We start from the raw sequence: 13,511 nt of genomic DNA, 5'->3' as shown, positions 1-13,511 counted from the left end.
TAGTAACTATTCGAAGCGGCTATTGACTAATTTATGCGTGCATTACAATATAATTCATAGAAAGAAGTGCACTCTGGATTTAAAATCACTTGACTCAGTTGCTTGCACGTGTTGTAGATGATAGGGGTGTAATTTCTATTCTAACAGTAGTCTCCATACAGTGTTCTTCGAATTGTGCATTTCACGAGAAAAATATCAGGAACTTATTGATGACTCTTATCCCTCACGATCCAACACTGCCTACCGACTGAACTCGCTTAGCGATTGTCAACAATGGGCTCGTATCCGGGGTGGACAGCGTCCCAAATCCGCTCCAGCCACCCAGGTTTAGCTTCTCTATGGTTTCTCTAAATCGTTCAAGACTAATGCTTCGATGGTTCCTTTCAGAAGGACATGCCGGTGTCCTTACCCAATCCGAGCTTGAGATCCACCGCTACTGACCTCGTCGTCGACGGGACGATAAACTGTAATTTCCCTTCCACTCATCGAGATTATCATCTCAAATTCTACTGTACAAGTAGTTCTTTGTCGAGAAATTCTGCTATATGTCTGCTGCTTAAGTGTACCAGCAAAATGGTAATTTTTTTTCCACGGTGATTATTTTTAATTTTTTTTGCAATTAGATTGACGCTAGATAAGAAACTTTTCTTTGTACGTTCGTTTTTTGGACACTATCTCGTGCTGTCCATACTTTACATGCAGGTCTCAAAGTTCCTGTAACGCTTAATGCTCCGTCTTCAATAGCTGACCATGGACTGTAAACAATGCCAAAGTGTACCATGGCTACCTAATAGATAATTGTTTATTGCTTTGGATACAACGCCACCGACTTCGAAGCGGTACTAAACTGTTTTGAAGCATAGGCAGTTTGCAAACACTCGCTTCACACGTATTGCTCATTAATGATATCTTACTGTCTGACATATTCATTTCCGACCATTTGTTCCTAACATCTAAATACTTAGTTTCAGATACTCTGTTGCCTATGACCCTAAAGGGCTGGGACGTCACCTTTTAACGTGTGGGGAGGGGGAGGGGATGGAGGGAATTTATATACAGATATGCAGAGATCTGAGCAAGAGAATAATCAAATGGACCCCGGAATTTAGTTAAATATATAGCTAAGATGAGGCGCCTGTGATAAATTATACATATCAAATGAATGATGAACTAATTTGACAACGCTTCAATTTTATGACCTCTGCAAAACAGACTAAGTTGTATAGTAAATTGGGAAACTGAATTTAGTTACGGTACATCTTAAATAACGTGGAAGGCTCAACTTTAATAATAATTATTTGCGGCTTTTTCTGCTTCAAGTGAAAGCATAAAATGTTGTGGCCTCAAGAAAGTCTTAAACAGCAAAACAAAAAGTTTGAACCACTACATAAATGAAATACATCACAATGAACAAAATGGTATATTACAAGAGTCAGTTATTTATTGAAAGAAGTACTATGTGACCTTATCTGGCATCGTACTGCAAACAATTTCGACGGGAAAATTTATTGTGATCGCAAGACGACAATGAACACACTACAAAAATATGTTCACCAGCTCACAGAATTTAGAAAGAAAAAGCAGGTAACCATTTACTGAAGCATACTTTCTGCGGATCAATCTCATTCCCGCGTGGCGTCTTCCCTTCCTAAGCTTTCCAATAAGGCTGACCAGAGTGTAACAACACCCAAGTAGGGTGTAACAACCATTCTATCCACAACGTTCAGCAAACGTGTTTCTTTTAACAGCTACTCCTCGCCACATGTGAGACACAGACACGACACTTCAACAGCTGGAAGGTCAGTCTTTGGTAAGGATTGTCGGAACAGACAGATGAAAGTCAAGTTACTCGCGAGTGCCAGCAGACAAAGCAAAACTGTGATACGCAGAGACGAAAATGGTTCAAATGGCTCTAAGCACTATGGGACTAGTCCCGTAGACTTAAAACTACGTAAACCTAACTCACCTAAGGACATCTCACACATCCATGCCCGAGGCATGATTCGAACCTGCGACGGTAGTAGCAGTCGCGTGGTTCCGGACTGAAGCGCCTAGAACCACTCATCCACAGCTGCCGGCAAGCAGAGACGCTTTATTCGAGACGCTAGAGCGCATTTAGCAATTAATAAATAGTAAATAACATCGAGGTATGTCTCCTCGGCACCTCACAATGAATACAAACCTTGCGTGGATAGTGTTGTTGCAGCGCATGAGAACCTCGCTAAATGTTAATTGAAGGACAGGAATAACCTCGTGAAGCTCTCTAAATTAGATTGTTTCTTTCGATATTGTAAGTCAGACCTGATTTTCAGTGTTGTGTTTTATGTGCTATATATATTGCCCATCTGCTGCCTATCGTAGAGACCTTTACGCTTCTGGTGACAGCGCTGCCGGAACTGTTGGCAGGCACGTGCGAGGCGCTGAGCGTGTGTTTACGATGTTGCAGGCGGAGCTGTCGGTGCAAGGGGACGACTTCACGCGCCAGATATGGCAGATGTACGCCACCTTTGAGGAACTGGTCGAGTCTCGGGATGGGCGCGCGCCACGCGCCTCCAAGTCGCGCGCGCGCCCGCGACACGCCCACGCACACGCCCACGCCCACCACAGGTCAGTAGCCTTCGTTTCATTGCAGCGTCAGCAGTGATGATCCCGCCATCTTTTGCTCGTGCATCCGGGACAGCAGTACATACTTTACTTACATTTCGGATGTTAATGTGCAGTGGCTGGAACATTGTATCTCGACTGGTCATTCCATGGATTACGGGAATGTCGTGATACTGTCGACAGCTTTATCCATTTATTACCCACTGATCAAGGAAGCTGTGGATATCGGACAACGTCTTCAATTAAAACGCGGGTTTTTCAACTCGTGGAAACTAATATTTTCACGTCTGCACTCAAATGGTTCTAATGGCTCTGAGCACTATGGGACTTAACTTCTAAGGTCATCAGTCCCCTAGAACTTAGAGCTACTTAAACCTAACTAACCTAAGGACATCACACACATCCATGCTCGAGGCAGGATTCGAACCTGCGACCGTAGCGGTCGCGCGGTTCCAGACTGTAGGGCCTAGAACCGCTCGGCCACGTCTGCACTCTCAGAGGAATTATTGTTCAGAGTGTTCGCTGCCTGGCATTCTAACACATGTCATCCACTTAAATAATGAAACATAGATTTCATAAGCATTGTGTATTTCCTGGCTTAGCAATGTTTTATTCTCAGATACACAAAGTTTTTCTATGACGCCTTGGTGCTGACTGTCTTGTATCTGACTCGCATGCATTTACTCGGCAGTGTATCACTGTAATTTATTCCTGAAATTCGATTTAACTGTAATAGGCATAGATGTACTACCTAAAGCGACAAATGCAAAATCTGTGACTTCTCGCTGAATTCATTCCAGAACTTGCACGGGAATCACGAGATATGCTTCATTAATAATTTGTGAGAAGAAATATATAGATGTGTGACATATGGAAGTTTGGGTAGGACTGGGAAGCGTGTTCGTACAGCCTAATTTTTTTTAAATTTTATTGGTGTCAAAATCGTTGCATAGAAAACAGACAAAATGAGAAAGACTAATATATAAAATTAATACATACAAAGGAATTATAGATACAATGCGAGGCAAATAGAGCCGTATAATAATAGTTATGTATAAACAGATTACAAACACTAGATATAATCAGATCAAAAATTAGCGACCTCGACGGCATTGTCCCTGGCCCACAGCACGTCCTCTGGAGTGCAAGAAACTGGACACTGAGGACAGTTGTACAGCTACTTGTGGTTTTTTCAGCTCCACATTCGCGTGCAATTGACGGATCCCCAAGATAGTTTCATTTGGGTATATTACGTTGTGTTCTACCCACACCACTTCTTAGCCTGTTGAGGGACTTACACGTTTCCCATTGCAGGTTTTCGCCTGGGGGCAGAGCCTCTGAAGGTTTAATCCATGATGCGATATCTGCCTTTGTGGTTGTCTACAAGTTTTGTCGTGCCATTGATAGTGATGTACTGTCTTTGACGGAAATTTTTAGAAAGCTGTTCCTAGATTTGAACCTGTTTGGGGGAGGTTGGTGTCCATGCAGCGGGTGATCAGTGTTTAGTTCCACTTTGCTTCTCTCTGTATTCGCGGCAGCTTCCCGCCTTATATCTGGTGGGGCTATCCCCGCCACGGTAAGTGTTGCTCTCAGGCATCCTGATGCTATTCTACATGTCTCGCTGAGGGCAACATCCACATGCCTTCTATGTACAGAACTGTACCAAACAGGGCAGGCGTATTTAGCAGCAGGGTAACATAATGCAAGTAGCCATGTTCTGGTTACTTTCGTTTGAGCACCCCATCCGCTATTGTGAGCTTTCTGGTGATTTTATTGCGGGCGGGTACTTTTTGTTTGTATTTAGGCGGTGCTTCCTAAGTGTTAGCGCACGGTCCAGCCTAAATGGTAAGGCGGTCATTCGCGATAAGCGGAAAGTCCAAGTTCAAGTCCCGGTCCATCACAAATTTTCATATGTCGCTTTAGATAGTATGTCTATAGCTATTACAGTTATCTTGAGTTTCAGGAATAAATTTCCGTATTTGAAACTCTTGTTCGCCATCAAATATATCACTGTATCAAGCAGTTTTAATTCAGCCACCGTCTCACCTAGATGATGACTGTATCGTTAATAAGTCGAAAAACCGAAAAAATAATTATTGCTGCCAAATATACACGCTCGCAAGGTAATGGACTACCCAATCTGCGGGCAAAACTTCAAGAAACACATTATCAGTGATGCCGAAATCTTGCAGTTAGCTCAAAAATGGCTCAAATGGCTCTGAGCACTACGGGACTCAGCTGCTGAGGTCATAAGTCCCCTAGAACTTAGAACTACTTAAACCTAACTAACCTAAGGACATCACACACATCCATGCCCGAGGCAGGATTCGAACCTGCAACCGTACCGGTGGCGCGCGTCCAGACTCTAGCGCCTAGAACCGCTCGGTCACTCCGGCCGGCTTGCAGTTAGCATACTAAATTTGCAACTCTGATGTGGAAAGTTGTTTGCGTTACTGCTTTGTCCTGAGCTGTTTACTCGTTTGTGCTGTGTATGTGCAACACATACACAAAAAGGGTAAACACGAATAACAAAACCTTGTCTTGTGCATCTGGCGAAAGATACTTACTTGCCTGTGTTGTTATTGTTTTACCTCACGTGCACAAAATAAGGATGAACTACAAAAGGAAAACTTGTTTTATGGCTGGTTGGAGACGCTAGAAGATTAGTAAATGGGTAAGAAAGTACGCCAATATTTTCTCAATAAAGGATTTATTACATCGATAAGGCAGAAATTTCAGTATTTCGAGTGGTAGTGAGGGTGAACATGGCCACAACAAAATAAAACAAAATAATGAAATAAATTACAGGAGAATTCCTACGAGGGCCATTATTGAGTAATGCAGCAAAATTTTTTTCTGAAAGCAGGTTGGTTTTATTCAGGGTTACAATATATCTTATTATTCACCAGTCATTTGGCTACAAAACCCTATTTTTCAGCATAATCTCCATTCAATACTACGGCCTTACGCCACCTTACTGGGAGAGCCTGTATGCCCGCATGTTACCGCTGTATTGGTCGACGTCTGAGCCGACGTCTTGCTGCATCAGTAACCTCCCAATCATTCACTTACAGCTTTACGCAGAGTGCATCGTCCATTAGGCCAAACAGATGGAAGGCGGAAGGTGCATCATCGAGACTGCAGGGTGGATGAGAAAGAACAGTCCAATGAAGTTTTGTGAGCTCCTCTCGGATGTGCAGATTTGTGTGGGGCTTTGCGATCCGTCGATCACTTCGAATCAGAGCGTCCGCATGTTCGAGCATTCCAGTAACCACAGATGTGTGCAGTTGGCCGGCACGCGGGAGATTGGACAACTCTGCGCGACCTTATTGCGATGATGGAAGACGCCCCTCCCAACGACTCACCTTGCTTTTGTTTACTGCCATTTCTCTATAGACATTCTGCAAGCCCCTACGAATATCTGCGATACTCTGGTTTTACGCCAAAAGAAATTCGATGACAGCTCTCTGCTTGGAACGCTTCTCCGTTACAAACGCCATTTCGAAAGATACGTATAGCTCCCCCATCTATCGGAACTTCTTGAAACTGTAGGGGCTGAAGCGGGAATTTTCTACGATGTCCCACAACAAATTCTGAATTTTTTTCAACCGAAATTGACCGAGAAAAAATGTATTGTATTGCTTATTGAACGCCCCGCGAAGGAACGGAGCGTTAAAAGAAGCTAACATAAATGAGAATCTTACAGAATCAGTACGGGTGAACGCCGAATGGCGGATACTGAGATAGCCGAACGCGGAATACAGCAGCTCCAATCGCTTAGTAGTGGAAAAGCGTCAGGACTAGATGGGATACCTATAAGATTCTACATGGATTATGAGTAAGAACTTGCTTCCTTTCTGAGTACTGCTCGAGCGTTTGGGATCCCTATCGGATCGGATTGAGGGAGGACATAGAAGCAATTCAGAGGCGGGCTGCTAGATTTGTTACTGGTAGGTTTGATCATCACGCGATTGTTACGGAAATGCTTCACGAAATCGGGTGGGAGTCTCTGGAGGAAAGGAGGCGTTCTTTTCGTGAATCGCTACTGATTAAATTTAGAGAACCAGCATTTGAGGCTGACTGCAGTACAATTTTACTGCCGCCAACTTATATTTCGAGGAAAGGCCACAAGGATAAGGTAAGAGAGATTAGGGCTCGTACAGAGGCATATAGGCAGTCATTTTTCCCTCGTTCTGTTTGGGAGTGGAAAAGGAAGAGACGATGCTAGTTGTGGTACGAGGTACCCTCCGCCACGCACCGTATGGTGGATTGTGGAGTATGTATGTAGATGTAATTTATCACAGATCGCTTGACGAAGGGTATCTAGCGACTGGAAGAAAGTGCAGGAAAGAACACATAGAAAATGTTGTGGGGAAGGCTAACCAGACGCTGGCAGGACACTTAGAAAATGTAACAGACTTACTATGGTGACTGCCTACACTACGCTCTTCTAGAATACTGCTGCGCGGTGCGGGATCCTTACCAGATAGGACTGTCGGAGTACATGGAAAAAGTTCAAAGAAAGGCAGCACGTTTTGTATTATCGCGAAATATGGGAGAGAGTGTCACAGAAATGATACAGGATTTGGGCTGGACATCATTAAAAGAAAGGCGTTTTTCGTTGCGACGGAATCTTCTCACGAAATTCCAGTCACCAACTTTCTCCTCCGAATGAGAAAATATTTTGTTGACACCGGGGAGACCGACCTCCATAGGGAGGAACGATCACCACGATAAAATAAGGGAAATCAGAGCTCGAACGGAAAGATACAGTTTTTCATTCTTTCCGCACGCTATGCGAGATTGGAATAATCGAGAACTGTGAAGGTGGTTCGATGAACCCTCTGCCAGGCACTTAAATGTGATTTGCAGAGTTGTAGAATTATGGAACATGCTTTATGCTCAATTATGACGTTTTTGGAGAATGAAAATCCCCTCTATAAAAGTCAACATGGATTCCGCAAGCAGAGATCTTGCGAAACTCAGCTCACTCTGTTGCTCCATGAGATCCGCACCGCCGTAGACAACGGCGCTCAGTTTGATGCCGTGTTCCTTGACTTCAGGAAGGCACTTGACACCGTCCCGCATTGCTGTTTAATAATAAAAAAAAAAGACGAGCTTATTGAATACCAGAGAAGGTTTGCGACTGGATTCAAGACTTCCTTGGAGACAGAGCTGAACACGTCGCTCTTAACGGAACAAAATCGGCAGATGAAAAGGTTATTTTCTAAGTACCCCAAGGAAGTGTGATAGGACCGATACTGTTTACAATATATATAAATGATCTAGTAGAAAGCGTCGAATTCTCTTTAAGGCTGTTCGCAGATGGTGCTGTTGTCCATAACAAAGTAGCAATACCAGACGGTAGTAACGATTTGAGGAATGACCTCCAGAGTGTTGATGAATGTTGCAGGCTCTGGCAGTTGACCTTGAACGTAAATAAATGTAACATATTGCGGATACATAGGAAAAGAAGTCCGCTATTGTACAGCTACATTATTGATGACGAACTGCTAGAAACAGTATCTGCCGTAAAATATCTAGTAGTAACTCCCCAGAGCGACCGTAAGTGGAATGACCATACAAAACAAATAGCGGCAAAAGCAGATGCCGGACTCAGATTCATAGGAAGGATCTTAAGAAAATATAACTCATCCACGAAGGAAGTGGCTTACAAGGCCCTTGTTCGACCAATGCTTGAGTATTGTTCATCTATATGGGATCCGTACAAGGTAGGACTGCTAGAAGAGATAGAGGGATCCAACGAAGAGCGACGCGTTTCGTCAAGGGATCGTTAAGTCGTTGCGAGAGCATTACGTAGAAGCTCAACAGACGTTACAAGAGAGGCGTCGTGCATCATGAAGAGATTTGCTATTGAAACTTCGTGAGAGCACTTTTCGGGAAGAGTCGGGCAACATATTTCATCTACACACGTCTCGCGTAATGACCACGGGGAGAAAGTTCGAGAAATTAGAGCCAATACAGGGACTTACCGAAAATCATTCCTCCCACGCGCTATTCCCGAGTAGAACTAGGTTGGAGGGCGGGACTGGTGCTACAAAAAGTACCCTCCGTCACACACCATTGGGTTGCTTGTGGAGTATGATATAGATTAGATGAAATGTGCGAGCTTATAAATGCTCCTATAACAAAGTATTATATGAAGCTCACGTAATTACTACGAATATTCCCAGTCCCGATTTCAGAATATTATTGTCATCTTCAGATATGATAGGAATCCACAAATAGTTTCGTCATGATGTATAAGCTCCAGTAATACGCATATTGAACAATATCAATATGGTATAAAATATGTCAATAAAATGTGCATCATGCATGGTTTCCCGTGTTCAATATCGATATAACTAGAGTTTATATATTATGACGAGAGTGTTTGTGGATTCTTATCGCATGTCCTAATGGCAATAATAATTTTAAGCTGATAATGTAAATGTTTGTAGTAGTTAGGCTACCTAGACATAATTTTTTTTATATGGACCAAGGATATTGGATGCGTTTTAGATAATCTGTGCAGAATCTCAACCGACGTAGATAACCGGATTGTTGGAGTTCCGATGCAATACACAGGATGTTTCTTTATTATTAATTGCTAACCCACAATGAGCAGATTCTAAATAAACAGGAAAAACTTACATTCAGTAAAGGACTACAGTGATTTTTGAGGGAGCTAGGTGATCTAAGATGGTGCTACTAGCTGTACAAGGTGTCTCAGGAGGATTGGACAATGTTCTGGGATATGACAGGAACGATTATGTGAACAAAAAAATTTCATATGGATATATGCCCCTTCCGAAATGTTTTCGAGATAGAACACATTTTTTGTTCATTGTTATTTATTTTCTGTATTAGTCAGTACATTATCAGATTCACACAGGTACAACAGATAGTAAACACTACAACATGCGTTTTACTAAGTATCAATCGAAAAATAAGTATTTTGAACACATCACATTCACCTCTAAGCATCATCTTACATGTTCCACTACAGCTGTTGTAAAATTCATAATAAATGTTTGAATATGCCACCATCAACTTCACTGCATATGTGTGTTCTTGGAGGAACATGTGTTGCTTGTTTGAGTGCCTCTGCACGTTCCCTAATGAGGGCAGTAGCGTCGATAATACGAGCAAACTGTTCATCTCGCTTATTCACCTTTAGTTTCTACGTCTCAATCTTCGTCCAACCTCTTAAACATACAGTATGCCTGCACATTCTTCACTAGTGTTGATGTGTGGCATTTTATCCAGCGAGTGTACAAATACAGTTAACCGATGCTTCTCTCTGATAAACGCTCAGTCCCTCGCACTATTTCATTCACAACACACCGTGGACAACTGTGTGTTCAACGGCCCAGTTTAATGACAGAAAGAGATCCCACGCAATGAAGTTGAAAATAACGGGGTAGGATGGGCTAGAATAAAACGTCAAAGAGGCTGGGTAATCAGACACATCTGTGCCCGTCGCTAGCCCAAAACCAAATGTACACTTAACGTGTTCTATCTCTGAAACCTTTAGGAATAGGGAATATGTCCATATGAACTGTGTTTGCTTACAATGAGCGTTCCTGTCATTTCCCCGAATATGGATCGCTCCTCCTAGGAAAACGTGAATATCAGCAAAAATGGCACACGAGCGAAAGCTTTCAAAATAAGCTACTACAGAGCTCGACGTTACAGAGACCTAACTCATTCGCTTATACACTAGGCTTCACATCCTCGAATTGATTAGCTCATCGTAATCTTTGATCTCTTTCACTATAAATCCCAAGCCTCACAGTTGCCTCAAAATCACTATCCGTGCGCGGAAAGTGAACAGGTGTTTGCCTGCAAGTTAGGCAGCCCACGCTACTGTGGTACATGGCGAGTGAACTGATAACCTGGCTAACACCCCAATCTTAAGGCAACGGGCTAAGAAAACCGAGAAATCACCAATCTCAAACATCACATAGGTTTTCCTTTTCTTGCTATTGCATAATGTTGTGGCGAGGTTGTTTCTATTAGCGCTGTAAAGATATTTTACATAACAGCAGACAGCTCTTAACTAAGCGTTTTCATTATATGGGGTAACGAAGAAGTGACACATACATATCTCACATGTGTTCAAATGATGTGTAGTGATTGAACTGGATTTCATTGCTTTCTACCTGCAAAATGTGATTTACACTTTAACAGTGAGGATTGTCCGTGACCACAAAGGCGACGATTTTTGTGCCTTTTGTTTATTGCTTACTGCTTCCTAACTCGTCGTGTAAACTTATTTCAAGTATAATGCTAGGAAGTTCTAAGCAGTTCCAGAATAGGTACCTCTGTTTAATGCATCAAATGTTGTCTGCGTATTGTCTGGTTACGTGTCTTGTGAACGTTTACCTATGCGCCAATTTTCGTTGCTTTATCGCTATCGGTTTACAATTTACCACTGCATAACTCAAAAAAATGGTTCAAATGGCTCTGAGCACTATGGGACTCAACTGCTGAGGTCATCAGTCACCTAGAACTTAGAACTACTTAAACCTAACTAACCTAAGGCCATCACACACATCCATGCCCGAGGCAGGATTCGAACCTGCGACCGTAGCGGTCGCGCGGTTCCAGACTCTAGCGCCTAGAACCGCTCGGCCACCACGGCCGGCCACATAACTCATCTGAAATCACTTCGTTTCTGGATGTCAGCCTCCCTCTAGAATCTCCTTAGACCTTTTATTTCTCTATTTATATATCCTAAGGAATCTGATAATCGCGGGCTAGCATATTACAAAGAATCATACTGTATATACAGGCTATTTAAGAAAATTATCCCATATTCCTACAGGGGACGGGACTGGTGAAAACTATACGAAAAGCCAGTAAACATCTGTGCGGAAAAATATAACTAGTGAGATATGATACATTCTCTTTAAAGGTAATCAGTGAATTAAACGTTCTTCCTATTGACGTCGTTGCTCACTGGTTACGTTTGTCGCTTATCTTAGTCGTGTAGCTGTGATGCTATTCTCCTATGCCTTCTACACTTACCATTTCGTACATAATGTTATTAGAGTTGAAACGTCCCCTTAGAAAAATTAGTGAATTACTGTGCTGATAAACCTCTTACGTTATTTGATTTTCAAACAGCTGAGCAAAACTGAACGTACTCAGACATTTCTCTCTTTACTTATTCTGATCATCACTAAACTGACACACAATATTTTTAGCGCAACGCAATCTGACTTTCAATAATCCCTACAAAAAAATGGCCCTGGATAACAATAACCTATACCGTTCATGAATCACTTACCTCACAAAAATCTTGGTTACTCGAACTACTGCAATACAGCGAGCGCCAATACTGCCAGCTAAATAAAGGATTCTAACTACTGAAGGCACTAACTACTGATAGGCATAGTTAGCAAATGAGAGATTTTGATGGAGAACAAACAATGTATTTACCTTAATAGCGTTCAAAAGTCTTACAAATTTACTCTCTCTGATGGACACACGTCCAGATCATCCGCTCTCAAAACTCCGCCATCTCTCTCCCCACATCCACCACTGCTGGCGGCTCACTTCCAACTGCGCAACGCTACAGGCTGTTAACAGCCAACTGCCCAACACTACAGCAGCAAATTCCAACAATGCAAACGAGCCACAGACTGCACACAGCACAGTCAGTGATTTTCATACAGAGCGCTACGTGGCGTTACCAACATAAAAACCTAAACAGCCTACTTACAGAGTGTGCTGGTATCAGAGCATGATAATTGTATCAGTAGTGTCCAAACAACGTCCACAGTGATGTAAAGTTCCGTTGTTCCATGCGCCATGTATGGACGTGCATTGTCCTGTTGAAAAATGGCTCCACGATACTGTTATATGACAGGTGACGCATGAGGACGCATGATGTTCGTAGCATACCGCTGTGCCGTCAGAGATCCCTCAAACACTAACAGCGGTGTTTGAAGTGGTACCCAAAGGCTCACCACACAATGACGCCAGGTTGGTTGGTTGGTTGGTTGCTTTGTTTGCTTAGGGGATGGGACCAAACAGCGGGGTCATCTGTCCCATCGGATTAAGGAAGGAAGGAGAAGGAAGCCGTTCGTGTCGTTTCAAAGGAACCATCCTGGCATTTGTCTGAAACGACTTAGGGAAATCAAGGAAAACCTAAATTATGATGGCCGAACTTGGGTTTGAATCGTCATCTTCCAGAATGCGAGTCTAATGTGCTAACCACTGTGCCAGGTCGCTCTGTCACGACGTCAAGAGTAACACCTCTGTGCGTCCCCAAAATACTGCAACTATGGGATCGCTCCCCAGGTCGCCACAATACTCGCCGAAGATGGTTACCCGGGGTAGTTCAGAACCGTCATTCATCGCTGAACTCAATGCGACGCCATTCAAAAACATTGGATGCTCCTCGGTCACGACACCATTCTAAACGCAGCCGCCTGTGTTGTGGTATTAACATCAACCTAGGCATGGGGCGGTAATTACCTAGTTCGGCTGCTGCTTGTCTCCAATTATAGCTGAGGGACGAGACATAACGTTGCAGCGCGTCCATTATTCGTGCAGGTGTGAAGCGGTTACTATGTAGTTGCAGCACAATATGACAGTTCTCCCTTGTGGTCCTGACAGACCGGTACCTTGACGACGAGTATGCCTAAGGTGACATTTGTCACCTCAGTGTACTGTATACGATACCTTTTGCTTGAGATTGCTTCCGTAACCGAATGAGTATCACCTCTGCTCCAACGCCGTGTGGCCACATTAGGAGCTGCTTGAATGAAGAAGCAGCGGTGTCACCAGGAGGCATCTACCGGCAATAATGGCTGAATGGATTGGCGACACGCCGAACACATGTCCAACGATCACAGATCACTCCTCGTACTGCGTTGTGGGCAGCAGTTGGCCAG

At 43.3% G+C, this 13,511-nt stretch overlaps 1 protein-coding gene across 1 annotated transcript in view; it reads left to right on the top strand.

The window, feature by feature from the left end:
* Window positions 1–13,511, top strand: part of LOC126298302 (uncharacterized) — an 826,796-nt gene that overhangs the window by 561,747 nt on the left and 251,538 nt on the right. Inside the window, exon 2 of the mRNA XM_049989599.1 lies at window positions 2,447–2,607. Coding sequence (XP_049845556.1) covers window positions 2,447–2,607 — 161 coding nt within the window. The remainder of the gene's footprint in view (window positions 1–2,446; window positions 2,608–13,511) is intronic.

This window comes from Schistocerca gregaria, chromosome X (genome assembly GCF_023897955.1).
Source record: "Schistocerca gregaria isolate iqSchGreg1 chromosome X, iqSchGreg1.2, whole genome shotgun sequence".
In the NCBI taxonomy this organism is placed as follows: Eukaryota; Metazoa; Arthropoda; class Insecta; order Orthoptera; family Acrididae; genus Schistocerca; species Schistocerca gregaria.
Note: the sequence above shows the minus strand (reverse complement) of the source record. Positions and strands in the feature narration are given on the sequence as shown.